Consider the following 27,276-nt stretch of genomic DNA (forward strand, 5'->3'; position numbering starts at 1 on the left):
AGAAGTTTTTGCTAGTCTCTCTTTCTAGATGCTTAGAACCTCCCTGCGTGGATTAAGTCTTTTTGTATTTCATTCCAAGTCATAGTTTGTGAAAATTTAGAAGACAGACATCCAGAGACAGATGAAACCTTTAGAATGACAAATTTAATAAGTGTCAGAGGTAGAAGATACACTTCCGAGAAACACTGACAAAACGTGAAGATAAGTTACTATGTTGTCATGCTAGGCCTTATACACTAACGTATGCAGCTCTTCAGATGTTTTGCTTCAGAGAAGACATGTTTAACAGACTGTAGAAGTTGCAGCAATAAAAGATGCAGAGTTAATAAGCTGAATTAATAGGTAAAACAAAATGTCTGCATTTAGGACTTGGTTTTGTGTGTTATTGTTCCTCCCCTTGTTGCCTTAAGTTGGCAGTGCTGGCTGAAGTCTTCTGTGCTCATTTCTGTCATTGATTCAACTTTTTTTCCCCCTGAAATGCTGCCCTGTATAATGCTCAAGTAGTGCTCTGAATTTTCATGTATTTTACTTTTATGTCCCTTGACTTAATTTTTCTGTTACTTGAAATCCTCCATACTCCCTCTTTTTTGCTAATGTTTGAATGTATTCTTTCAAGTCTGATTGTGCAGTCTTAAACACAAGGCCTTACAAAACCCTTAAACATCAGTATTACAAAATGGATGTGCATGTTTCTCTCACGGGGCCATTTATAAGGATGCATGTGGTGTTCTTTCCTCCGTTGCCTGATGTGGAGGTCTCACCTTCCCTTCCTACTCTTCTGGCTTCTCAACTGCACTCCTATGCCTGATTTCAAGGCACAGGACAATTTTACTTATCTGTGGTGCTCTCCCATTAGTCAGAAGGGTTTATATTTGGAATGGTTAAGACTGGAACCTTTGGTACAGGAGCATGAGTAAGACACACCTTTATTAGACGAAGGGAGAAAATGTGTCCCTCATTATTCCTACTGTCATTATACAAGTTGTTCTGTGACCCCTGCAATTTCTGCAGAGGTCTCAGGACTGATAAAAGAGTATAACTTTGCCCAGAACATACTCCAGAACTCCAGTCTGTTTCCTAGTCTAAACCAGGAGAATTAACAACCCATTTCTATTTCTGAACTGGAATTTTTCCAAGTCTATCCAATTATACTGAATTAAGTATTTTCAGGGAAATGGTTGCTGGTTCAACAGACTATTGAATGTTTCAATTAGATAAACTTCCAATAACGGTTCTAGAATCTGAAAATGTTTTGAATATTTTTAATATGGTGCCAAACCCATAAAATTTTCTTCTTTATATCACTTTTCCCACGGCATATGAGAAAATTCTCTCATCAGGGCGTAAATGGATTAGAAAAACACTAACTGGGCATTTTTATAGTAATTTTTAGTTAACATGCACAATTCCTTTCTCCTTCAGATAATGCCATTTGAAAAAAGTACTACATTTCTTTAGATGGAAAAGAAGTTTCTTCCTGTCTGTGATGAACTTGAAAGTCAATGTTACCATATGAATGGGTTAAGTTTAGGGTTGCTTTCGTATGGTAATGTGTATGTTCAATAATACAGTCCATGCTGTTTATGTAATAATTGCTTGCTACAGCTCATTAGACATTATTCATAAAAAGCTTGTGTTTTTGATATCTGAAAAGAAACCAGCAGCTTTCACTGTTTACCTTTTTGCTGGCTTGATCAATAGTTGCAAAATTGCTGGCTCTCATCCAAACCTACCATGTCAACAGAATTGACAAGTAAATGCTCAAATCCCACAATGTCCCTTGGACTTATGCCACGTTTTATTTAACTGCAACAAAGGCTGAGCCGTATTGTTTAACTAACTATCCTTGCTCAACCTGAACAAAAGTCACTTAGGGGACTTAATATTCTGTGCAGAGTCCTACACCGTGGTACCTCTAGGTCATGATTTGCTTTTCTTCTGATTATGCAGTGACTGGCTACATAACTGGAAAGGAGCAAGTAGTCCCACAGCTCCTTCAAAGTAGCTTATTGTACAGTTACTGCATTTGAAATATTTTGAATTTATCTTTAAAATAGGAAGGCAAGTAGTTTACTACGTGTCCTTTTTATTTGCTCTCCATTTAGTTAGCATGTAAATCCAGCAGCTTTGTTGCATCCCTGAGGAGCAGTTTATTCCCATTGTCCGATATGTGCTCCCTTACTTATCAAGGCCAGCTGCTGCTCCTGTTGCTTTTGTAGTAAAATATAATTATCAAAATGTGACCCAGTGGTATCACGGCCTCAGGAAATAAACAATAAACTTAAAACTATGGCAGTTAAAGTACCTTGATGTCAGAACTGAGAACTCAGTCGTTAATTTCATTGGCACCTTGGTGATGAGTAGAAACTTGAATTAAAATTGTCATGTGTATCCTCAGACATTCAGTTTTTCTAAAAATAGAAATAAATAGAAATTTTTTTTTTTTTTGGTCTTGTGTAACAGTTGGAAAAAAAGATCTCATGAGGAAGCAATTCACATAATTCAATACAGAATATTCTGAAATCCAGGAATATTTAAACTGTAATGAAATAACGAGACAAGTATAAGTCTTATTTTTTGAATAGGCTTTTATGTGGAAATACAGGTAATGGATGTTTTTCTATTCCTGAAGTGTTAATAGTGAAGTTAAAAATGGCATTTCAGTCCATCAGTCTTGGCAAAGTTTTGGGCTTTCTTTTTAATCTAATCAATCCACTTCCATTTTAATGAAAGTTATTTCATGCAGTTTACCAGGAGTATTTATTACCTTCCTGTGTAGTGATTTCTTGAATACAGTTATTGAGAGTTAATCAATGAGTTTCTTAATTATTTATTCTGAAAAGTGTTGAGATGCTGCAATAACCAAATGGAACTAATTCATTAGTTGGGTTTAAGATATTTCCTAGAGGTAAAAATAATCTTCAACTGCAACCATTAAAAATCAGATTAATAAATTCCCATTGGAGGATAGAATGAAATTTCCATTTCATTTTTTTAATAAGAGATCTGCAGAATTAAAAAGGCTATTAAAAAACGAAAAAAATCCACAACAAAAAACCAAACCCTAAGTCTGGATGTGAAGTTTTGGCCCTCCATGCCAGTACTTGCCTAAGTGACTTCCCTTCATTTGGAGTAATTTATAATTCTGAGATGAAACATTCTAAAAAGGTGATTTTATTTGGATTTTGGCAAAGATACTGAAAGGCGTGTCAAATTGCAAAAGTAAATACCAAAATTATATTGAATTTTAGTAGCACTTAGGCAACTAATTCCCTTAGGCTCCTTAGAAAACCTCAGTAGTTTACCTGTATCTCCTCCTATGGGGCGGGCTTATTTTTCTTCTCTTTGCTCGCTATACAAATGCAAATTAATACTTTTGGAAAGATTATAATCATAAAAGTGTTTTCTGTGGATGACAAGATGACGCGTCTTTGGCGCACAGGGTAAGAAAGGGAATGGTGACTGAAAGTGTCCATGAGAAGAGAGCTCTGCCAGTGGCAAACAGGCTGTGCCTCCGCTGGCGTGCTTGGTCTCGGCATGTCTTATCAACTTTGCATAAAATGTTGGAAAGCCAAAGATATTTTTTTCCCACACTTCAGTGTAATTTTTTTCCTTTTTTAGCAGAACAAAATCTGCTTGCAGTTAAAGCTTTTGAGTCCTTTACTGTGAATATATGGTTTACTCTTTACAAGGTATCATAGTGAAAGTTTTCAAGTGTGACGAAGCACAGACCAGGCATGTGCAGTTTGTGCTCTGCCTCAACAGCGTGTGCCGTCGCAGAGAGTGCACACGGGTAAATGCGGCTGTGTGCGCTTTGATAAGGCAGTGAACCAAAATCTAGAGTACAGCCCACATACCTGTTATCAAATGAGACATTCAAAGAAAATTGTAAAAAAAAAAAAAAAAATTAGCCCTTCTTTTGCCTCCTGTGATGTGTGGTGGTGTGTGCGTGCAAAAGTGTTATTGTCTTGATACAGTCCTTCTGATCACCCACAGGACTTTTTTTTTTCTTCTAATTTTTAAATAGTACAAGAAAATTCATAGCAAAAGAGGCAAATAAAATACCAACGGCTTCAGAGTCTGTGGTATACTAATGCAATGTGGAATTGACCTTAAAGACATGAAATATAGAAAATTTTGAAGCTAAAGGTATACATCTTGGTATACGTTGGCACGCGATGAAAAGACCGAGGCGAGAAAAGGTGTAGACTCAACTTGGAAAGAGGAACTGTAGCTTTTGAATTACCAATGAGTCAATACTTACAAGATGTTATTGAAACGTTCTAAAACGCCTGCAGAGTTCAGCAGACCAGATGGCTGTGCCACTGCTGGGAAGTGCGGGATGACGGGCAGGAGGGAGCCGTTCCTGGCCGGGACGGGTGGGCGGGGAGCAGGGAGCGCAGCAGGGTTTGCACAACAGGACCTGGCGCAGCCCTGGGCTGCCGGGGCGGCCGCAGGTATCAGGTAGCGAGAGGAGGCAGCAGGGTTTTCTGTAATGCCACGCAGCGCAGGCTGAGATTGCTGTATAAAAAGTGTACAATTTGCGATCACCAATAATGCCGATTTTTACTTATGTTTCAGAGCACGGGAACCTGAAACATGAGGTAAGGATTCATTTTCCTTTGCATGTGATATTTGTTTTTTCAGTGACATAAGAGCTCCTTATTTACTTTGTGCGTGTGCTGTTGGAGCAGGTATGTTTTGCTTCAGCGTTTAACATCAGTTTTCTTCAGAGTGGTGGAAAAATGAAGTTGTCTAAGAAACTAAGGTATTCATAATTAAATATAAATGTATTCTGTTCAAAGTGTGACTCAATTGTCAGTTGATATGGCTTAGCGCTGAGAGAACTAGAAGGGGTGGAGATGTATTTTTATTATACAGGTAAAAACATATTTTGCTTCACAACTGATGTCTAAATCCTTACTGTTCCTAGCAGTAGAGTTAACAGCAATTTTTTTTTTTTTAATGCTAATAAGTCCTGCTGAAGTAGCATGCTAGTGTACCAATCTCAGCCATGCCAGGCTGCTGGGCAATGAAGGATTGGCAGGGCAGTGTTTATGTGAAGTAAAAAGACTTTAGTTGCAGAGCTATCCAGTGGCTACGGAATTTATATAATCTCGGGAGAAGGCTAAAATGGGCCCTGCACAGAGGAGCAGCCCTGGTGCACACACTGTATCTTGCAGGGAGCCCAAGGAGGCTGCCAGCTGCCCTGGGTTATGCTCTCGCCTGCTCCTGGTGCCTTTCCTCTGAAGGACAGGAGGGCATGGCTGCTGGGTTTTGTCTGCCCCTTCTGACAAAAGAGAGGCGGCACTTTAAGTGTAGAGTACGATTGTTTCTTGTGTCTATTTTAGATCAGAAGTTTATGGTAATTTAATTGCTTAAATGACATGCTGTTTATGAACAACCTACGTTTGTGTTTGATGGGTAATGGAACCAGAGGGGCGTTATGGCTGACGCAGGGGCAGTTGTGCGCGGGGCTGATCACGTCTGTGCTCGCTGATGTTTGAGCACTTGTAGTGTTGCTGTCACCCCAGACAGCAGCGGTGGCCGGGTGTGGGCAGCCCTGGCACCCTCTGGGCAGCTCCTTGGCCGTGGGCCGCAGGCGGCAGCGGGCACCAGCTTCCTGAGGGCCTGGCCGGGAGAGGGTGAGGTGTCCTGGGAGGAGCTCTGGGAGAGGAGAGAGAGGGCTGCCCCGTCAGAGACCAGTGCCTCATGTCTCTGCCTAGAAATACTCACTAAGTAAGGGCACTCTAAAATATGGAAACTACAGCATGGTCTGTTTGCCTAGCACTCCCCCAGTACTGCAGTGCTGGGAAACCATCAACATGTTGCTTACTGGGCCTTGTGGACAAGGTTGCCGGACCCTGTAAGGCGAAGTGTGTTGAACATACTGTGGCTGGATGAAGAAAATATGTATAAGTGGTTGTACCTGATCCCTCCTGCTCCTCAGTTTATCACCCCCTAGCTTGATTTATAAATCTTTTTTTGTGGGGAAAAAATGGCTGCCTTTCTGGAACTATTGATTTTCTATTGACTATTGAGTTGATTAAAAGTATCAGGATTGCTTTCATTTTTACCAAGACTCTTGTTTAAGGGCTTGCTTTATTTCTCTCTGTGCAGAAGGAAACTTGAGCATAGACAAGGACCTGTCTTTGTGGAAAACATTGATTTAGATTTCATGCCACTAATGTAATGAAATCTACTGGTGCTGCAATATATTTAGTAGTATTGTGCATGTTTTCATGCAGCTCAAGAATTATTTCTTCCTTTGTGCTTGCTTTTCCCACTCTTGCCCTTTTCCTTCTCTTGTGCAAATCTGTGGTTACTTACCACTAAGCATAAATTCTTATCAGCACTACATTTAAAAATTAATCTCCATTTAAAAAAATAATTAGGATATAATCAACCCTGTTGTTTTTATTCAGTAATATTACCTTCAGTGTAGCAGCAGTTTTAAATTTCTCTTCTTTCCACGTCAGATGAAACAAAACTTGCATCCTTTCTTTAATTAGAATTGTGGGGTACAGAGAGAGAGAATGTCCGAAGACTCAAGAGTTTGAAAGCTGGTTTTAAACCAAGCTTTTAATTTTGCCAGCTTGCTAGAGGGTTTAGTAATTTGGTTGTGCCTCAGGGTACTTCTTTCTGGCTTGCCTCGGTGTGTGTCCTGCATCAGCTTATATCAACGGCAAGTAAATAGGAGCAACCTAATTGTTCCCTTTGTTATGCAACATGCTTTTCTCTTCTTGGTTTGATTAAAAAATAAATAAATGCATGAGCATTCATGCAAGCTACCAGTTAAAACAAGTTTGCAAAAGCAGGTCAGTAGTTCGCATATACGCGTTATTTCACATTAAATTTTTCAGGGATCCGTATTAAGTGTCTTGGAATATAAAATACATTAAAAAACCAGTTTCAGTTGTGTCAGAGGTCAGAGAATTTCTGATTTCACACAGCTCTCGTTCATCCACATTTAAAAGAAAGAGGGGGCGAGTTACTCAATATATTCAAGTACTTGCCCATAAAATAAGGAAATTAAGAATTGCATAGGAAACGTTATCTACCTTAAGTGCAAGGTAGGAATAGTGAAAGTTTCTACATTATTGAAGCAGTGCAAGCAGCTTGATACTTTTGTGTTTGTGGGCATTGTCTGGGACAGATAATGCCAAAATGCACATTTTTCCACTATCCTATTAATATATAATTAAAAATAAATCTGTTCTGGGTATCAAAAGTTGTTGATGTATGAATAAACCTTCTATGGACTAGGAATCTTTTGAGCCTAGTGTTGAGAAAAATGGGACATGTGAAAAAGTTATCTACTTACTAAGAGTATTTTTCAAAGTATGATCTTTCTACAAGATAAAGATAATTGTGGTGGTGGTTGGGAGAAATAATTTAAAAAAAACAGCTTTGCATAGTAGATTGTGGGAATGAAAGGAGTGCAGTGTGCCTACATGAAAACTTGTTTATTCATATCCTTGATTTGTTTTTTTTTTTGCTATGCAGAAACGAACGAATGGAATTAGAAGAAATTCTAGACACGTGGATCCAGGTTTGTCATAACTATTTAGTAGTTAAACATTAAATATAGAGAGTGAGAAAGCTGTAGCTTGCTTTATCAAGTTGCATTATGAATGCTATTGCAATGTTGAGAACTTTCTGTATTGCTAAAGTCATGAAGGTCTAAAGCGATTGCTCTGTTTGTGATGTCAAAGATAAGGTCAGCTGATTGAACTCTAATTTTTTTTCCTTGTGTTTTTTTTTTTTAAGCACTGCTTCAGTTCTGCCTGAACAATAAAATGCCTCCAGGCTTTTGGTTAACATGACCCACCCTACTGTACTCTGTAGTTTTAAAAGAAATAACTTAATGATGAAAAGCAAACAGTTGCTTATAAAGCTTAGGTTCTGATCTGCAAAGTTGTGGGTATGCTCAACTCTCTTCTTAACTGTAGTGGTGCTTGGTGCTTATCTATACTGAATATGAGATGCTCTTCTGAAAGTCATAAACCAATTGCGGTTTTATGTAGTATTTCAAAGTGATTTTATTCTTCCTGTTAGTTTATAGTAGATGCTTTTGGGGAATCATGGCAGCAGCAGCCCTTAAGAAAATTAAATCCTTGCTTGTAGACTGTGTACTCAAGTGGGTGAATATTTCCTCTGGAGAACCATTATGTGTCTGTATAAAATTCTCAATGGTTTTCAGTGTAATTGTGTGATATTTTTAGTGTCATTTTTTTACAGTAATTGCATTTCTGTCCTTTATGTTTCTTGTATAGTTTAATTACTGGAGATTTGTTATGCAGATATTATTTGGAATATAACTAAGCTGTAGATTATTAAATATTTCTAGATGTGGATACCTGAGAATAGTTGAGTCAAACATTAACAGGATGGAAACTCCATACACCACATAACAGCCTGGCAGAGCTAAGCGCTTTTCAAAAAGCAGGAATGCTGGTTGTGCCACTAGCTTTGCAGCTGCCTTGGCTCTGAAAGTCTAAATGTTATAACTAGCTGAAGCAGGCCACACCTTTCTTACTCACGTACCTTTGACATGTTTTGGAACACGTATCGTCACTTTGTTCCCTCTAGCAAAAAAAATTGCTTCATGATACTCCTAAATTGTTCTGTGTGTTGTTGACTGAAGTCATTAAAGAAAAAAGAATAAAATGAACACCCCGTGACTCTGGAAATTAATACAGTCAAGACAGGGAAACATCAAGAATATTGCTTAAATAGTGCAGAAGAAGGTGAGAATACTTCTTCCAAGTTGGGACTGAGTTCTTCCTGTTCAGTGTTATGTAGGTATGTGTTGAAGTGAAGTGTAAGGTGCACTTGCAGAACAGTTCTTATAGGTTCCAATCTTTAAGCATAGCTGTCTCATGTGGACTCCTAAAAGGTGAAATAGTTTAGCTTTGAGAACCTTTTGAGTGTACTGGTGGTTTTACTTGCTGTTGAAGTCTGATAGAATTATTTACATGACTTTTGTATACAAGAATACTTTAAATTTAGTTTTTATTGAGATTAAGTACCATTCAAATCACTGAGTCATTGAAATACAGGTTTAAAAGCTGTATGAAACCAATGCCTAAAATATGGTTCTGCATGCCCCCCACCCTCCATTTACCTAGACAGAACAGTTCTTTGAATTGTTGTGTATTCTTATTGAGTGAAGTTCTTGGTCTCCGTTATATTTTTGAAAGCCACTAGAAATGCAGAATGTTTGCATTATGTTTAGGTCCCTTTATTAGAGATATTTTTGCAGAAGACTGTATTGCAGAATTGCTTCTGACAATTTTTTTTTAATAAATAATCATAAAAAAGTGCTTTGCGTGTATACTTTGTTAGTTTTCAAATGAAGTGAGCTTTTTTATTTGCATTTTGTTAGTGTACGCATTCTGAGTCCTGCTGTAAAGTGGCAGAGACAACTTTGAAGACATGAATGTCTTTGGTAAACTCTTGGCATCTCTTTGGATATTCTAAGTAATATTGCTCGTCAGATTGCACATTGCCTTGAGAGACAGAAGGTGCTATCCGGACAGCAGCACTTTTAAGAGATCAGTTATTTTAGGCATACATTACTACATTGATCCTAAGAGCTTTTCAAGAACACTGGTGTATGAATCTCTGGAAACCCTAGAAACGTGGTGCTCTTTTTCATGAGAAAGGTAGTCAAAGTCAGAGATAACATATAGATCTTAATGTGGTGGCTTTTTTTTTTTAAGTTTGCTGCTGAGACTGGTTTATCTTTGAGGTTTAACACACTGCCGATACCTGCGTTGCATGTTATGGTGCTGAAGCATGGGTACTAGTTTAAGTAAGCAGGCATTTTCTGTCAATCAGTAACAGGCACCTGCAGTGTCTAAATATTGATGGAGTTTGATATCAGCAGTAAATAATTTATTTTGTGCTGCAAGTATTTTAGCACAAACTTTTCAACATCATGTTCTGTCTTGTCTCTTTTTGTTGTGTCTGGATGTTTTAGTAAAGAATAATGAATGCAGGAGGCATAGCATAGCCAAGTGGATACATTGTGCTTCTCTTTTTATGCTTGTTAGAGCCAAATTCAACTTTTACTGACACAACTTTAGCCCTGAATGAAAAATAATTTAGGTTTGATGAGAACTACTGTGAGTAGAGAGAGAGAAGTTGCCATCTTTCAATAAAGTGTTTTTTGCCTGCCCTGATTTGGTGTTCCTTGGAGGCTGGTGACACTGTTGGGGCAGAACACAGGAAAAAGAATAATAAATTAAAAGGTTATTTTTTGAGAGCAGCCCTGAGATGGACTTGGGGTGTTGATTGACAAGAAGCTTAATATGAGCCAGTAATGTGTGCTGGCAGCCCAGGATGCCAACCACATCATGGGTTGCATCAAAAGAAGCGTGGCCAGCAGGTCCAGGGAAGTGATTCTGCCCCTCTACTCAGCTCTGGTGAGACCCCACCTGGAGTACTGCATCCAGATCTGTAGCCCCCACCATAAGAAGGACACGGACCTGTTTGAGCGTGTCCAGAGGAGGGGCAGAAAGAGGAGCACCTCTCCTATGAGAACAAGCTGAGAGAGTTGGAGTTGTTCAGCCTGCAGAAGAGAAGGCTCTGGGGAGACCTTATTGCAGCCTTTAAGTACCCAAAGGGCACCTTATGGGAAAGACGGGGAAGGACTCTTTATCAGAAATGGTAGCAACAGGACAAGAGGTAGCGCTTTTAAATGGAAAGAGGGTAGATTTAAGTTAGATACTAGGAAGAAATTCTTTACTGTGAGGGTGGTGAGGCATTGGAACAGGTTGCCCGGAGAAGTTGTGGATGCCCCATCCCTGGAAGTGCTCAAGACCAGGCTTGATGGGACTTTGAGAACCTGGTCTAGCAGGAGGTGTCCCTGCCCATGGCAGAGGGTTGGAAATAGATGATCGTTAAAGTCCCTTCCAACCCAAACAATTCTATGATTCTAGAAGTGTGAGGATAGTGGATTAAAATATCTTGTCCTCTGCTGGTAAAGCTATCTAACTGAAGTACCCTAAAAGCAATAAGTTGTTCGTGTCTGTTATCTTTGTTTTTCTTTTGAAATTTGGTTAAAAGTTTTGACAGTGACGGTTTTCTTTTCAAGATATGCTTTGTGCTGAAGAGGGAGAAAAGATTAATGGATGATGAGACAGAGAAATTCCTGGGAAATAGTAATGAGAAAAAAAAAGTGTGCAGAAACTGTACAAGTGAAGAACAAATTGGAAAACAAAACAAAATATGACTTCGTCTTTTCTTTAAGCTGTGGACTATGACTTTAGCCTGTGGTCTATTTGCAGATAGTCTCCTGAATGAAGTTTTAGGGGAGACAGGTTTTAGATAACCTTTCTTTGGGTTAATCAGCAGATAATAGAAGCTATTGAGAGAATGAAGCTGTAAATGCATCTGCACCCAAAAAGCTTGGAAAAACTTGGTCAGTTTGCATTTTACTGGAGAATAACATGATTCTGTTTAAATGTATTAGAGAAGTGATTAGATTCATGTCAGTTTTTGCCTAGAAATAGTAATTATATAACGTTTTTTCCTTCTGTAAGGAATGTCATGCAAACTTTTATGCAAACGTTAAATTTTTAGCATGTGATATGCACTACTGACTTAAATGGCAAATGGACCATTCATATGTATATTCATAAACAAAATTTAAGGCTTTGTATGTTTTCTTGAGAAGGATGATATAATCTGATCAGTATTTTTAATAGAAATAATTTTGTATGTATTCTAATAAGAGTAAAAATGATTTTCCTTCTATTTCTCACCTTTGGAATAATACAGTGTATGTTTGCTATCTTTTTATTTTTTTAACAGTATAAAGAGTCTAAATGCGATAGATTCACAGCTTGATGTTTTTAAAGCAAGTTTTACCCTAAACACTTCTGCTAATATAAACATTGGAACTTTAATCTCTCAAAGTGTGAAAGTATGTTTCATATCAGAAGGATAAACTTGGTAAAAATAGAACACTAGAAGCCTTATATTAAAGATTCAGTGCAGATTGAACTCAAAATCTGATCTGTGAATGATGGTCTCTGAGCATGTTCTGACTTCTTAAACAGTTGATTTCTTTATAAGCATGGATTAAATTTTAGAAAACATTAGTTCTGAACTGAGAGACAGAACCAACAGGTCTTTCCCTTCAAAGAAAGTAAAATACTGACTGGTTTTTTTTTGGAGGGGGACACAATATTAACAGTTAATGTATGCAAGGCAGTAACTTGGGCAAAGCTATTTTTCAGTCTGGAAGTCAAAGTTCAAACATTAATTTTAAGAAGAGATATTTGTATTTCTGACTGGTGCCTGGTCCATACTTGCTTTGTGAAACAATCCTGTAATATCGATTTCACACAGATTATAAAGAAAAGGATCTGAAGAGAATAACTGGGTTTATAGCCTGAAGTGTACATGTTTTAAAAATGTACAGGGAGAAGTACAGCGTTGGAGATGTATTTCTTTAATTAGACATAGTGGGAAATGAGCTACTGTGTGCTTCATATTTTGTTGAAATTGGATACTGGAGTCTTTTAACTAGGTTGTGTCATTGTTATATGTGTTTGATTACTAAGTAGTGAACAAATATTCAGTTGCTTGTGTATTGTGGTAATGATTGCATCTTGTCTTCACAGTAAAAATTAAGGGATAGCATAATATTAGCAGTTAATATTTCCTTTTCAGTTAAGAGCGAGGTATATTACTGTGAGATACTTCAATGAATTCTGACATAGTGTACTCTGTGATGTGCAAGTCTAACTCTGATTCCTATTTCACTGCCACTCCAATCATATGCCCAGTCAAAAGCAAAATCCGGCTCAAATTCAAATGCTGGGATACCCCAACCTACAGATAATTCTTTGCCAAACGTAGCTGTTACACGTAATGCTACTCTCTTTAAGTGATAATTTGAAACGTCTCTAATTTTTTCATCTTATGAACTATCCAGGCAAGTCCTTGATAGTCCTGATCAGGAGTTTTTTTTTTCCTCGTTCATTCCACTATAGAAAATGCCTATATTCTTGGATAAGAAAAGATAACCTATTTAGTTTTCTCCTGAGAAGTGAGGAGCTGACTGACGTCCCTAGTAGTATCTCCTTGTTTTGACTATCTTCATCAAGATGGATTAGATCAAAGTAGCATTTTTTCCTTTAGTAAAGGAGTTTCTGTGTACAGAATCAAGAAATACATTGACAGGTGTTTTTCTGAGACATCCAGTAGTGTTAATTATTTTTCCTGTCAGTAAAATGTAGGAGTGAATAGCAATCCCCTTTTAATAGCTCCTGTCTTTCCTTTCAGACTGAGTAGACCATACCATTACAGGCCATTTATTTCTGCATCTTCCCTCAGGACCTTGCTCAGAGTCCCACAGGATTATTTATTTCTGGGTTAAAAGCTTCTGGGGGAACTAATGTGACAGCATGGACTAAAGTGCTAGAATATATATAAGAAATTCTTTTCAGCTTTAGATTCTGTTTACATTGAACATAACCGTGGTTTTTAATGGCTGGTCAAAATGAATGTGTACATGAAGGAACAGCTGACTGTAATTTAAATTGGGGAATCCCTTAAGGAATAATGGAGGAAAGAGAAATGTTTCACAAAACTTCCTCTTGCAAAGAGTTTGTTGTTTGACAAGTTTGAGGTCTTTCCCACTGCTTACTGGTATGGGATAACTTGATAAGGTTCATAGTAGTAAAACATCCATTGCATCCTATAACTGATGAGGAGACTTGGAGACTTGCTGCATGCAGACTAACCAGAATGACCGGCTTGTTTATGTCGTTTTGATTTCATTTTGCAGTTTCCTATCAGAGATCAAAATGCAGCCCATGGCTTAAAAAATGCAGCCTATATGGCTTTTTATAAAAAAAAAAAGAGAGAGAGAAATGATTAGACTTGAAGGAACTCAAACATCTACTTCTCTTGGAAGTAAAGTGTGTCTAATAACTAACTATCATAATGAAGTATATATGGTTTTGCATGTTTTCCCTGGAGATAATTTTGTAACATTTGTGGATTAAATTTGCTAAGTAGCTAAACACTTCTCTACATGGTAATGTAGTAAGCTACAGGACTGAAAATGAGCTTTGATTATACATATGACATACATGCTTAATTTCTGGGGTGTGTGTGTTATTGGGTTATGGATCGTTTTTCCTTCCCTACACAGTATCTAAACACTTTGTTCAAGGTGCATATGAAGTTACAGCGCTTGTCTCTAGGATTCAGTGTGAACCAGGCAGGTAAGAACAGGTTTAACCAGGCAGCTAGGGGCATGCTTGCTGCAGAAGGAAGCAGGGTAGAGGCAATACTGCTTGCTGATGTACTGTATAATTCTGAATGTTCTGGAGTCCTTCAAGGACTTGTTTTACATCACGTGGCTGTGACAGTGTTAGGATTTGAGACCAGAGTCAGTGAATTTCTTTGTGGTCACCGAGTTCTTAGGAGCAGTTAAAGGAACAGCTTCCTCCAGGTAGACCTCAGCAACAGTGAATTCAGAGATACACTAAACTGTGTGACCTAATTTGTGACATCAGATTAAATTGATGTCACATATTTATTAAAAGTACGTATTACATTTAGGCTCTTTGCTTATTTTTAACTACAGCATTAATGCTGTGTTCTGAGCTATTGTTGCTTCCTGAAATAATGAATTCATCTTTGTTGTGATACAAGAAAGAACATGTCTACTATTTTACACAAAGAAATTTTCCACTAATGCATTTCTGGAAGGCAAAGCAGAGTTTTGTCTTCCAATGAAGCATTTCAAATGCAGGTTAATGATTTTTATTTGGGTTGTTATATTTTAAATTAAAATTATTTTTACATTCTTGTTGGGGAGAGGTATTTTGAAAGGTGCCTGTCCCTTTGGCATCTCAGCAGTGAGCTGACATTCAGAGAAGAACGTAGCCTTTAGCCTTTTCTTTTAATTAAACATCAGAAGACCCAGATGCCAAAGGGTGAAATATATTTATTTTGTCAAACTCTTTCATCCTTGTCTGGTTGGATTGCAAGATTAGTTTGCAGTTGAGTAATTTAGGCTCTTTTGTCTTACTGGATGCGTTTTTGGGACTGTCTCTATATCTTGAGCAACTAACATTTTTATTTTTCTCTTAGAGAAAGAACAGTGTTTAATACATGCTCATCATGTATTAGAAAAATTTTTAAGGTGAGATGTGTTAAAAATCCTACAGTACCTTTATCTTTTTCTGTATAAAACCACTGTCAACATGGACTATTCTAAGCAAAACATCACTGTTTACAAATAACTACGGGGGAGTTGGCAGGCAGAAAAAAGGAAAAGGTTAAGGTGAAAGTGGAAAAAATGGGCATACAATAAATAAAAAAAAAAATTTAGTATTTTACACTCCAAAAAAATTAGTACAGCACTAACTATAGCACTATTTAAAAAAAAAAGTCACGTGCAGAAATCATACAGCTCAAAGTTGCCTTTAGTTACCATGGCAAGTAGAAGGGAATTGCATAGTATTTTGCTAAAGTTGATTGAGACTTAAAAATCTCTTATTCATCTTCAAAAGGAGTATTGCATTTACTTATCTATTTTCATATCTGATTTTAATCTTCAGGGTACTGTCATTCTCAGAAGGCAAAACAAAGATAATAAGGCAATGAATGATTAAAAAGAGTCAAAAGTTACTGAATTTTAACAGTATTCTAAAGCATATGGTTTCTTTTTTTGTGGCTCACTCATTTAACTAAATCAGTATTTGATCACTACTTCAAAGTAATTCTCACACAAAGAATTTGGGAAACGTTGTAAAACCGAGTGTAGCCGTCCCATGGGAGAAAAAAGACTGCTGAAAATTCACAGAAGAGAAGCTCCCAGAGCTGCCTCTGCCTTCTGCCTGAGGAAGGTCTTACAGCTTGGTAGAAAGGGCCAGAGGCAAGAGCCTGAGAATCTGATGTTGCTTTTCAGGAGAGTTTTTAATCTGCTCACCTCTTTGAGCTTCCCTGAGAAGAGAACAATGAGGCTGAGTTAGGCTGCAGGCCAATCTAGCCCAGGATCCCTTCTTCAACAGTAGCCAATTAAATGGATGCTTAAGGATAGAATATCGAGTGAGATGTTGTGGTACTTCCCCCAATACTTTGTGGTGTTGTTTCTTAGATCTTAATTTTTCTTCCACATATTTTCTTTACCACTTTTTGAGCCAGTCTAAAATCTCAGTCTTCACAGCATCCTTTAACTGTTGCTTTCATAATTAGTTGTGTGAATATCCCCTCCAGTCATCTCTCTTCTAGCCTCAAGAGCTATTATCTGCTTAATTCTTCTGATACAGAAGCTTTTCTGTACATCTGTCCACCCTGTCTGCTTATCTGCATAATTTTAGTTCAAAGGACGGTCGCTCTTTCTAGTTCTATGGCCTGCTCCAAGAAATTTCTTAGCATTGGTGCATAGCAGAATGAGATTATGATCTTAAAGAACTGATTTTAAAGAGTGCTTAGCAATTACTCTGAGATCAGTTGTCTATATGATTGTAGCTGTTCTAGACTCCATAATCATGTATGAATATTCAACCCACACGTTACTTTGGATTTGTTAAGTTATATTTTACATGAAGTTATAACCAAATGACCTCCAAAGGTTCCTCCAGCCAGAGTTATTCTGTGATTTGTAATCCTATTGTAGAAGCACTTCAGTTCATGAAATCTTCCTTCAGTTCTTTGCAGGTAGTGTTCTTTTTAAAGAAACAATTTTACAATTTCTACAAGACTTAATCCACTTTTACTCTAATTTCAACACTGCTTGTTAATTTTTTGAACAAGCTAAGTCCAAGCATGGATTCCTTTGGGTGACCCTTTTGGAAACCGTGTTCTCTTGGAAAAAAAAAATTAAAAATCCTGTTTTAACCTTTTACTTCCCGTCCTTTTGGAGCTTATTTATTGTGGGGGAACTTTGCTTCTCATATTGTGAAAACTGGAAGAGAGCCTCCTAGTGAGTCCTGTTAAAATTATTTTGCTAGTCCGTATTAACACATAATTTTGATCCTTATGTCCATTGTCTGCTTGCAAGATCTCTAAACAATGTCCCCAGTTTTCCTTGAAAAAGTATTTTTAGTCTTTATATTTATCCATGTATTTGCAAACTCTGTTTTTATAGTAGGCTTTACCGATCTGTCTCACACAAACATCAGATATCCATGTTGGGACATTTACTGCTTTCAACTGAGTTGCTTCAAAACATTGCTTTCACTCTTAGCCTCCTATTTCTATGGTACTGAGGCTGTTTTAAGAAATACTTTTCAATTAGTATTTAGTCTTTCCAAGTAGTTACAGTATAAAAATTGTCTGATTGATTTTTCAGTAGAATCAATTCATTTAACCCTGTTGTTTTAACCATTTGATACGCTTTATCAGAAAAAAAAGTAAGGTACCTTTAGAAGGGATTCAGAGAAAGCACTTGGGTTCAGCCCTCATTGCTGCTCTTGCTGACCTGCAAATAAATAGAAGACATGCTCACTCTTTTAATAACTTTCTTTTTCATTTCTTAAGCTTTAATGTGTAATAGGGAATTAAACAGCAACTTTATTATCTGATACCTTGAAAATGTGCCTCAGTTTTAGTAACATTAGAGGTTATTCTTCAACCAGCCCATTTGGAATAGGAGATGTGGGGAGAAGACTGCGAGGCACTACTAGTTCAGATGATAAACCAGCACATTTATTCTGCTTGGATTTTTTTTCCTTAATTGGGGGTTTGACAGCAACAAATCACATGAAATATGATACAACAAAAGCTGCATGTATGGATCACAGCTTTCCTTCCATAATAACATCTCACCCGTTGCAGTAGCAGTCATTTTACAACTAGCAGTGATCATTTTATTACAGTGGAATCAACTTAATGCACTACATCTTCTGTAATTTAAATGTGGAGGGGTTTTGTTTGGTTTTGTGTGTGGTTTGTTTTTTTTTTTTTTTTTCCCCCTGTAAGACCCTACAGGTTGTCCTTTAGTTTTCCCCCTCACCCTTTATTGCTTGATTGTGGGGAGAAGAGAGGATAAATAAGGAGAAGGGTCCAAAAGGAAAAAAGTATGAGACTTAATGATGGAGACTTAAATCTCTGACTGTTCTTGTGCATTGTGTGCTGGTTTTGTTATTTTTCCATTGCTGGTGGAATTGATTTAAATCCTATAATTGTACATTGCTCTGCACATGGCTCAGGCATTTGAGAAACATCAAATGATCAACTAAGCTCAAAGAGCTGATGCTGAGATTTAGGTGCTTAAAGGGTATTCTTTGTCAGGGCAGTATTTTTGGGAGAAAGAACAAACTCCGGGTGTTCTGCTGGTGTCAGTTTAATCTCTGGTGAGTCTTTGATGTAACTACAGGCTGTTGCCACAAGATGTGGTACTTTTTCCCACCCAGGTGTTCCCTTACTTCCCTTTCTTTTGAATTTAATGATCATCTGGTCACAGGACTAAGTGACTTCAATGAGAAAATGGAAAACTGGTCATGGGAGGCGGTGGTGATGGTGATGGGGAAATAAGTGGTTTTCTTTTTGATTGGGTTGCAGAACCAGCTCAGTCCTGAGGCTGCTCAGGTAGCAGGGCTGTGATAGAATACACTCATCTCGGGTTAGATGGAACATTAACCCATATCCTTTATTGCTTTCAGGTATAGTTTGTCTTAACAAATTAACCACTGTTTGCTGAGGTATATAATTCACATTCGTACTGGAAACACAAAATAGAAGGAGAACCTTTAGTATTGGGAACATGAATATATGAGGGTTTTCTTGGGGGGAGGGAAAGAAACAGATTTTAAGATGAAGCCTGATTATTGTGGCAGGACTGACATCTTGACAGGGGCCTGGACTTGATTCCCATCTTTATTACCTATGATAATTTACCGATAACCTCTTGATTTTGCAACAAGGATCAAGTGATTGTGGATGATTTTATTGTATGTTTTAACTTTTATCTTTAAAACAGCACCCTTTTAATGCTTGTCATTTATTCATCTTGTGATCTATCTTCAAGTGAAGGACTTATTTATATGTAAACATAGAAAATGAAGCTATTTAATTTTTTGAACAATTTTTAAAATTTGCACTAAAATTTTAAAATATTTTTCTTTGATAAAAAAGGAGGGAATTTGCAGAAACTTTAATGTGTCAGAGTAATATATAATTTTTGATATGTCAATCTTGCTAGAAAAGAAATGAAGGCAGTGAGATCAAATATGTAAGACACATATGTTTTTATACTTCGTGGATACTTTAAACATGGTCTGAATGTCTGTGTATAGGTGTGTTGACTTAATGAGGCAATGGATATCACAAAATAATATGCCTTTTGGATTTCCTGGAAGTTATTTTCAGATTGGCAGTGCTTCAATAGTGCAAAGTATGCAAATAAAAGAAAATCACAAGTATATATTATTTAGGGATAAACAATTTTAATTACATTGCAATAACAGTGAAATACATGCTCATCCTTTTTTACTTCTATGACACAAATAATTTGTTATGAAGGCAACTTTTATTCTCTTTTCCCAAAGAAAATAAGTTATTCGCTGTGATCTATATGAACCAGAAATCAGTAGGCATGCTTTTTGAAAGCAGGTTTGTTTCAGCCAAAGCAACAGTCTTTTCATTCCTTAATATACTGACATAATTCTTGGCAACATTCATGTACAGATGCTTCCAGGCAAAGGAGGTCTTTATCGGCCTGAAACTTATTTGTGTGTAGGTGAAGAACTGTCAGTCAAGAACTCAAAGAGGTATCTGCCATAATCAGTGTAGAGGCCATGGAAAAGAAAAACTAGTCGAAGAGGAAGATCACGAGAGTGTTTAACTTAAAAAACTGAAAGATTATGTAGCATTATGAAGAGAGTGCGTGCAGGCAAGATTATTCTGTCATTTGCTGGAACCTGCCCGCTTTGTCAGGTATCAGCCACTTCCCCTTCATGTTATGTAGTAATTTAAAATTCCTCTCCTGCCAGATAATTTATTTCTTTTAAATAGCAGAAGTGGAGAGTAAGGTCTTTTATCTTAGATGCAGGTGCTATGAATCAATATTGAATAATAAAAAAAATTGTATGAATGACAATTTAATTTTTATTTTTGCAGTCCTCGATGAATAAAGCATGTTGTTAGCAATGCATTTTGAAAAATTTTGTTTGGGACCTGTGAAAGATTCTAAGTGGTGTAGGTGTGCATTTTCACGGGTTATATTGTCCACGGTTACCTTCTTGCTGTCCATGATAATTATTTTAGTGTACAATATCTACACACTGAAGAGTGTCATTTAGTCAGCAGGGTGACTAATTACATTTGTGCTGAATAGATTTGTTGAAAGGTAGGACTGTCTCCATGCTTTCAGGGACACTGAAGGTGAGATTTAACTATCATATTCTTAACTGTAGTATGTTTATTTTTTATAAAGGACAAAGTTTGTTTGTTTATACTTAATTTATGAAGTTCTTTTCAAAATTATTCAGTCTGTGAATGCTGAACAATAAAAAAATGCACAGATCCTGTACAACATGACATCTCACAGTATTACATTTAGTTTCCGAAGAGGGTCTTTTGATCTCAAGCCTTTTTCCTCTTACTGCTTGATGCAGAATCATCCCAGGGCAGGCAGAAGGTAGCATTAAAACTATAGCTCAAAGTAACTACTTCTGTGGAATAATGGATTTTTATCTTCCAAAATTTCTCTCTGTTTTTCAGAGCTTTTTGCTGCACATAATCTACTACTGTCTGGTTACATCTTTGTAGCTCACCCAATCACACCTTTGTATCTGCCCAATGTAAGTTGTTAGCTCCTCAGGGCAGGTTCTTGTTTGAACAAATACACATTTTAGAATGCCATGCCTGTCTATGGCACCACATTAAACGATGTGATAATTAACACTGGTTAATTTTCATACCTTATGCTTTTATAAAAAGCAGCACCTTGTGTACCACACTTTTTAATTCGTATGCCAAAACTCTGTTTGCTCAATTTTAAGAAAAATAATGAAGCTTCTTAGTTTTGAGGCAACATTATTTTTAAAATTTGTATCCTCAGTTCACCTACTTGACTGCATTAAAATGCTGAGGTTTCATTACTTTGTCAAAACAAACGAAAACTGTGTTTTTTAAACCTGATTATTGTTTATTCAAATAGTCAGACATTTAGCACTCAGCCATTTCTAATGTTTGTTCAAAGTGCTGAGATTATTCTCAATCTAGACAATTCCAAAATCCATTACTCTCACAAAGATAGCTGCCTATATCAATGCAAGTAAGGACTAGTTGCCTGAATAAGCATTTGAAGTTAAACCTTGTACAAAATGTCCTTACTTCACTTATTTGGAGGAAGACATGCTATGAAAGGGAAACCAAGGTCTGTCAGCAAAAGAAAAAGTATTTTTTACTCTAAATTAATCACAAACTGTATATGGCTACGACCATTAGAAAGTCAGTGACTTTCCTAGCTCTCTTCGATTTTCTTTCAGTGCAGCCCTCTTTTTTTGAGAGGACAAACTGCAGATGTCAAAGTTTTAAATGGTTTTGAGTATAAATAAGAGGACATCATGTTGGAATTGCACACTAGGGCATGCCCAGGTTTTCTAAATTCATGTGCTAAAGTCTCTGTGTCAAGTTTAAAAAAAAAGATAAATTGTAAAAAAATGTGTCAAATGCAGCTGGAGCTAGTGGTGCTTCTTGGTCTTTCTAGTACTTGATGCTTTGGGTTCCTTTATTGCTGCAGTTACATATGGATGTATGAAACCAAATATATGTATTTTAATTGAATGATGCCTAGGACAGCTTCTAAAAATGTTGTGTAAACAGGAATGGGTTAGCATTTGTATGTCGGTAGATCTTTCTGCAGTGTACTTAACTAATTTTCAGATCGCTTTTGCTCGGTTGTAAGATTTTGTCCCTTGACTTCCCAAGATCTTCACAGTTTCTTTTCCTTCTGTTCTGTTTTGAGAAACAAAAAAGGAATTTAAACCTGAGGAGTGAAACTGTGAGAGTTGTGAGCCGAACAACTCTTAAGGGCACGAGACACAAATGATCATTGGTCATCTAAATAATGATAGGTTCATTCCTTTTCTAAAAGGCAGCTCTCTGGCTTTCTTTTCTTAATTTTAAAAATGTGGCTGTTCAGAAGCATTTCTGCAGTGCCTGTTTTTTCTTGCACAGAGGCAAGTTTCCAGATTCCTTAAAATGAATGTCATGATGTGCCAAATGTCCCTGCTTAGGAGTTAAGTAAGAAAATGCCTTCTGTTGGAGTTATTTTTCTAAATAAAAAATCCTATTCTGAAACTTCAGTTTGGATTCTGAATTTTCTTAACTAAATTGCTTATTTCTAACCAAAATAAATGCTAGCTATATTTATAGGAGCCCTAAGTTAAGCATTATTTGGCCTTTGACTTGGAAAACCTGAAAACTTAAAGCTGCTACTGAGAGGGGACTGTCCATCTCAGCGTCATTTTGTCATGTTGCTAATTTTACTAATGTTACTCACATTGTCACAGCATAGAGAGGGAGTGAGTTATCTTCAAATGTTGAGCGAAGTCAAATAGTTTTGTTCAGAGCATGGGGAGATGTCTCTTTACCTATGCATTGTTCTTTAAGCAAAAGAAACTACTGTATTGTAAAAAAAAGAAATCCGTGTAGAAATATTTCAGAAATCACACAATTTCAAAAATGTAAACATGTTAATTGAATAACATAGCTAGACTTGTTTATTTTCCTGTAATGAACTCCTGCTATGATCCGCAATGTAGTTCCAAGTTTTGTGTGGATCTTATCTGGAAAATGGAGATTCAGCTATTTATCAGGGGGCTTTTTGCTAATGATTAGGTCTATAAAACCCGAAGAAGGAAAAGGACTTCCTGAGTTGTGGTGTTTTCTGTTTCTGATAAGTTGTTGATCAGACTGTTAGCAGACAGATTTTTTTCCTCCCACACATCTTCGTTCTGGTTGATGGTTGACCATTTTTGCAGAGGTCTCTGCCAAGAATACAGTTTATATATGTAACATTAAAGAGAAATGGTGGAAAAATTGAGTCGTTGAATAATTATAGAAAATTCGACAGTTAGTAAAGGACTGGAGGGAACCCTGAACGCTGCTTCAAGATTTTTAAGGAGGTGCTGTGGTAGGAACAGTTAAGAGAGAATAGTCACAGAAAGCAGAGCTAGGACTAAAAAAAAAAAAATATTTCTTCATTAGCTGCCCTGTAGGGTGACAGTCTTAAAATCTCCTGTTTCTGTGGAAATGGAAAAGAAATATGAATATTTATCAGTTGCGTTTTGAGATGTTGTTTGGAGTCCACTACAAATTTGTCATCTGAATTGTCAAATAGTGAAGAATTTTGCACACGCACCCCCCAGTGCTTGTGAGTTCTCCATTTATGGAAGAAAGCCCAGCTTCTTCTGTGAGGGTTACTATACTTACTTCTATAAGCAGAAGCTTAAACAGTTAGTTGAGTAAGGCTCTTGGTAATTCTTAAATGTTTTAATAGTCAGCCTTCTGAAGTTTTTTGATTTAAAATTGAGTCAAGCAGCAAACTCAGGGGTTGTGGTTAGTTATATGAAAAATATTAAACTATATTGAAGAGTACTCAGAAAAAAACAGCTAAAGAGAAGACAAGTGAAATATTCAGAGATAATTCGTAGGCACTGTCAACATTTCAGTCATCTTGCTTGAATGTAAGGCTTACAAGCAGTATCTAAAATTAGAACTTTTATTTATGATGCCATAAAAAATAATGACTTAAGACTGGGAGAATTAAAAGTTCAATTTAAATATCTTCATTGAGGTATGTCTATGTAGTTATTCATTGTATTAATTTTGTCCAATAGTAATTATTTAAATCATTGCTACACTGAAGAGTGCACTTAAAAGATTGTGCTGGCATGTTCCATGTACCTGAGTTCTACAATTTGTGTCATAAGTACTCAGTCTAAAAGTAAAAACGAAAAAACCCAACTATGTTCTTTCATGCCACTAATAGACAGCCCCAGAAATGCAACATTAAGTGGTTTTCACAAGTGATTATGTAGTGTTGCTTTTCTTGTGTCTCCTCACTAGCTGAGAAGTCCTTCTAGACAAGTTGTGCCTTTGGCAGGAACTGTACAAAGCTATCGACTTCTGCTGGTTGTGGAGATAGATGACACTGATTAGGAATTAAGAAGCAGCTCTCTTAATAAATGCAAGAGATGAGAATCCAGTTTACTGTTAATTCTGCAACAAAATCATAAGGAACAGGATTTTAAACAGATATGATTTGAAGAACATACAGAGAATGCCAAGGGACTTTGTTTTCATATAGTCCAAGCTCAGAATAGAGCTTCCCTTTAACTAGCTTTTAATAATATTAGTATTGGACCAAGATGTTGCCAAAGAAGGTGGCAAGGCTGATGTTTCTTGTGTCATGGACTCTCAGATTGCAGGTATAACTGTCCACCTCCTCTTCATGCTGCTCTCCTTATCAACTCATCTGTTTTCCTCTTTCTTTTTTATCATAACTCCTTGTTACTTTATTATCTGCAGTTATGCTCATTGATCTGAAACCTTCACAATATAACTTCACTTAGCATGGTGTAAATAAAAATTTTTGATTTCTTCAATTTTATTTAAACACAAGGTCTCCCTTGCCTGTGCGTCTGTAGTTTGTGCTGTTAAAATGATTCATGACACTGTGGGTCAATGTTCAGACATTTAATCCAATGAGACAATGAGATACTGCTGTGGGTTACTTGGCCCTTATTTCCCGGTTGGAGGGTGAAGATGGCTGGAGATGCACTTGTACTGAGATTTGAGATGGATTATTTCTTCTGGTCTTTGCTATGGAAGGCTTATCAATTGCTAAATGTCAGTCTGTTGCTTAGCAGAACTGCATTCCCAATTTTTGTAGCTGCAAAAATGCAAACCAACATTGTTTAAAGCAAGTTCAGAGTGACACCCAAACCACTCCTGGTGAATGAGGGACAGAATTAATGAGGCTTTACATCATTTCCTGTAGGAAAGGCAGATGTCATTTGGCTGAGGATCTGGAAACACGGCGTTGTCAGTCTAAAATTCTGTTTCAGATTCAAAGCCTCATGAAGTCAGGAGGCTTTCTTCTATTACATTAGTGGTTTTCAGATCAGGTTATAAATATTTGGTGACTATATTTTCCCTTGGGGAAAAAAAAAGTCTTGTATTTATAAAAAAAGGCTTGTATTAACTAGGAATAAATGTTTAATACAGACAAAGCTGGTTTACATCTTTGTGCTAATAGTATACAGTATATTCACAAATTCATCTTTGAACTGTGGTCTACTGTATTCTATATCATTATTCTGTATGTTAAAACGATCCCTGTCCATAGCGTAAACCATGTTCTGCGTTGCTTGGAAATAACAGATGCTAGAGTCAATTTTGACAGATACAGGTCACCGTAGGGCATGCATTATGCCTGTTGTTAGCAAAAAATAACATTTTTGAATCTCTGCATGAAACTCTGTGTGTCATTCTGTGCTGTTCATAATTGTAGAGCTACGGTAAGAAATACACGTAGTTTATACATTCTCAGAATTTCGTATATAATGGGTATTATAACTTATTATGTACTATGTTAATTCTGAAATGTAACCTCCTTCCTTGACTTATGAGATTAAAAACTCAAATGTGTGGTATGATTTATGAAGTGTTTTACTTTTCTTTAATGTAGCCAAATTGGTACTTTGTAAATCCTGACTCTAGCATGCTTTCTGCTTTTCTCATGAGATAACACAGAATGATGATCTAAATTTTATGTCTGTGATTTAGTGCTGGGCTATGAAGACTTTTCTAGGAATATGAGGGTTTTCCTGGTTTTCAAGTGAAGAAAATTGCAGCTATTTATTGGTGGGATAACTGGACTAGTTTGCTTTTTGATTTCAAGGTTGGAAGCTTCCAGGCTGGTTTTGCATCTTTAAATTAGGAACTTTCCTGACAAAAGCTTTCAGTCATGTGGAAATCTGACCTCATGGAAGCCAATGGGATTTTTAACATTATTTATAGTAATACGTGACTGATATCCTGACCTTTCCCTTTGTGTTGGAATTTTATCTGCTTTTAAAGATATTAGTGAATAACTTTTTTGTGCCAGATATATTTCCAGAAGTTTTCTGTACTTGTCAGATACTCTCAGTACTGCAGCTGTGTACATCACAATGGCAGTGTCTCTAATGCTTATCATAGTTCACATTTTAGTCATTAATGCATAATGTTTCTATACTGTTTCTATCATAAATAATCCATACTTACTACTTAAAACATTTCAGGTTTCTGTAACATACCGTTTTTTCTTGTCTGTATTATTATATTACAGAAAGTACTCACGATTCTTAATGAGTATATTTGTGATGAATCCGTGTGCCAATTAAGAACGAAATGTCAAGATAGACAAGGACAATATTCTAGATCTTATCTGCCTGAACTTCAGTAAAGCAGTTGGTGTACTGCCTCAGAGGAATTGATACATTATGAGAGAACTTGGCTTGTTTAGCCTAGCAAAATGAAGGTTAAAAGGGCTATGATTGCTCTCTATAACTACATTATGAAAATAAACACAGACAAGGAAAAGAACTATTCAGACTGGTGCCTCTAGATGGATGTAAGTTGCTGTGAGTAATTTACACTGAAATGTAGAAGATTCTAAAAGCTCTGAGAATTAAGTTCTAGACTGAACAGTAGGAACAAGCAAATTAGTTTTAGAATGAACTTCCTAAACAGCTGAAAGATTGTATGAGCTGTTTCCTGTGATAACAATGGGTGGGACTTGAGGCTGACCAGATTCTGTCCAATTAAATCTACACCATTTTAGTGTTAATCGGCTAAACTGTTTCTGAGCTACTGTTATGAAATCTGTAATTATATGGTGAAATGAAAGTTGTATGTTCTGTTTGGAGCTCTTTGACCTGACCTCAATTTATTAATTTTTCTGTACCCCTTTTATTTCTTCCATGCTTAATGCTGATATAAGGGATGTTCTGTGAGAAGAACACTTGCCCATGGAAAAATCTGTTCCAGAATAGTGCTTTTTTCTGACTAATCAATTAAAAAATTTAATTAAGTCTTTTGTTCCTGGAAAGACTGTTTTTTAAAAAAAATCTTTAAAATCACGTAGCAGGGACAGGTCCTTTTGATGATACTTTCATATAACACTTATAAAACATGAAACACAGTAGTTGCACATTCGCTGCTTTTATGTCCCTGATTAATACTGGCTGTCTATGCATGTCTGGTATTGCTGATATTGAAATGAATGTATTCTCTGTAACTTAGACA

At 36.7% G+C, this 27,276-nt stretch overlaps 1 protein-coding gene across 1 annotated transcript in view; it reads left to right on the forward strand.

Annotated features, from left to right (window-relative positions):
- VAV3 (vav guanine nucleotide exchange factor 3) overlaps positions 1 to 27,276 on the forward strand; it is a 168,790-nt gene that overhangs the window by 106,409 nt on the left and 35,105 nt on the right. Inside the window, exons 20-21 of the mRNA XM_014943349.1 lie at positions 4,582 to 4,604; positions 7,507 to 7,552. Coding sequence (XP_014798835.1) covers positions 4,582 to 4,604; positions 7,507 to 7,552 — 69 coding nt within the window. The remainder of the gene's footprint in view (positions 1 to 4,581; positions 4,605 to 7,506; positions 7,553 to 27,276) is intronic.

This window comes from Calidris pugnax, unplaced genomic scaffold (assembly GCF_001431845.1).
Source record: "Calidris pugnax isolate Ruff unplaced genomic scaffold, ASM143184v1 scaffold63, whole genome shotgun sequence".
Taxonomy (NCBI): domain Eukaryota; kingdom Metazoa; phylum Chordata; class Aves; order Charadriiformes; family Scolopacidae; genus Calidris; species Calidris pugnax.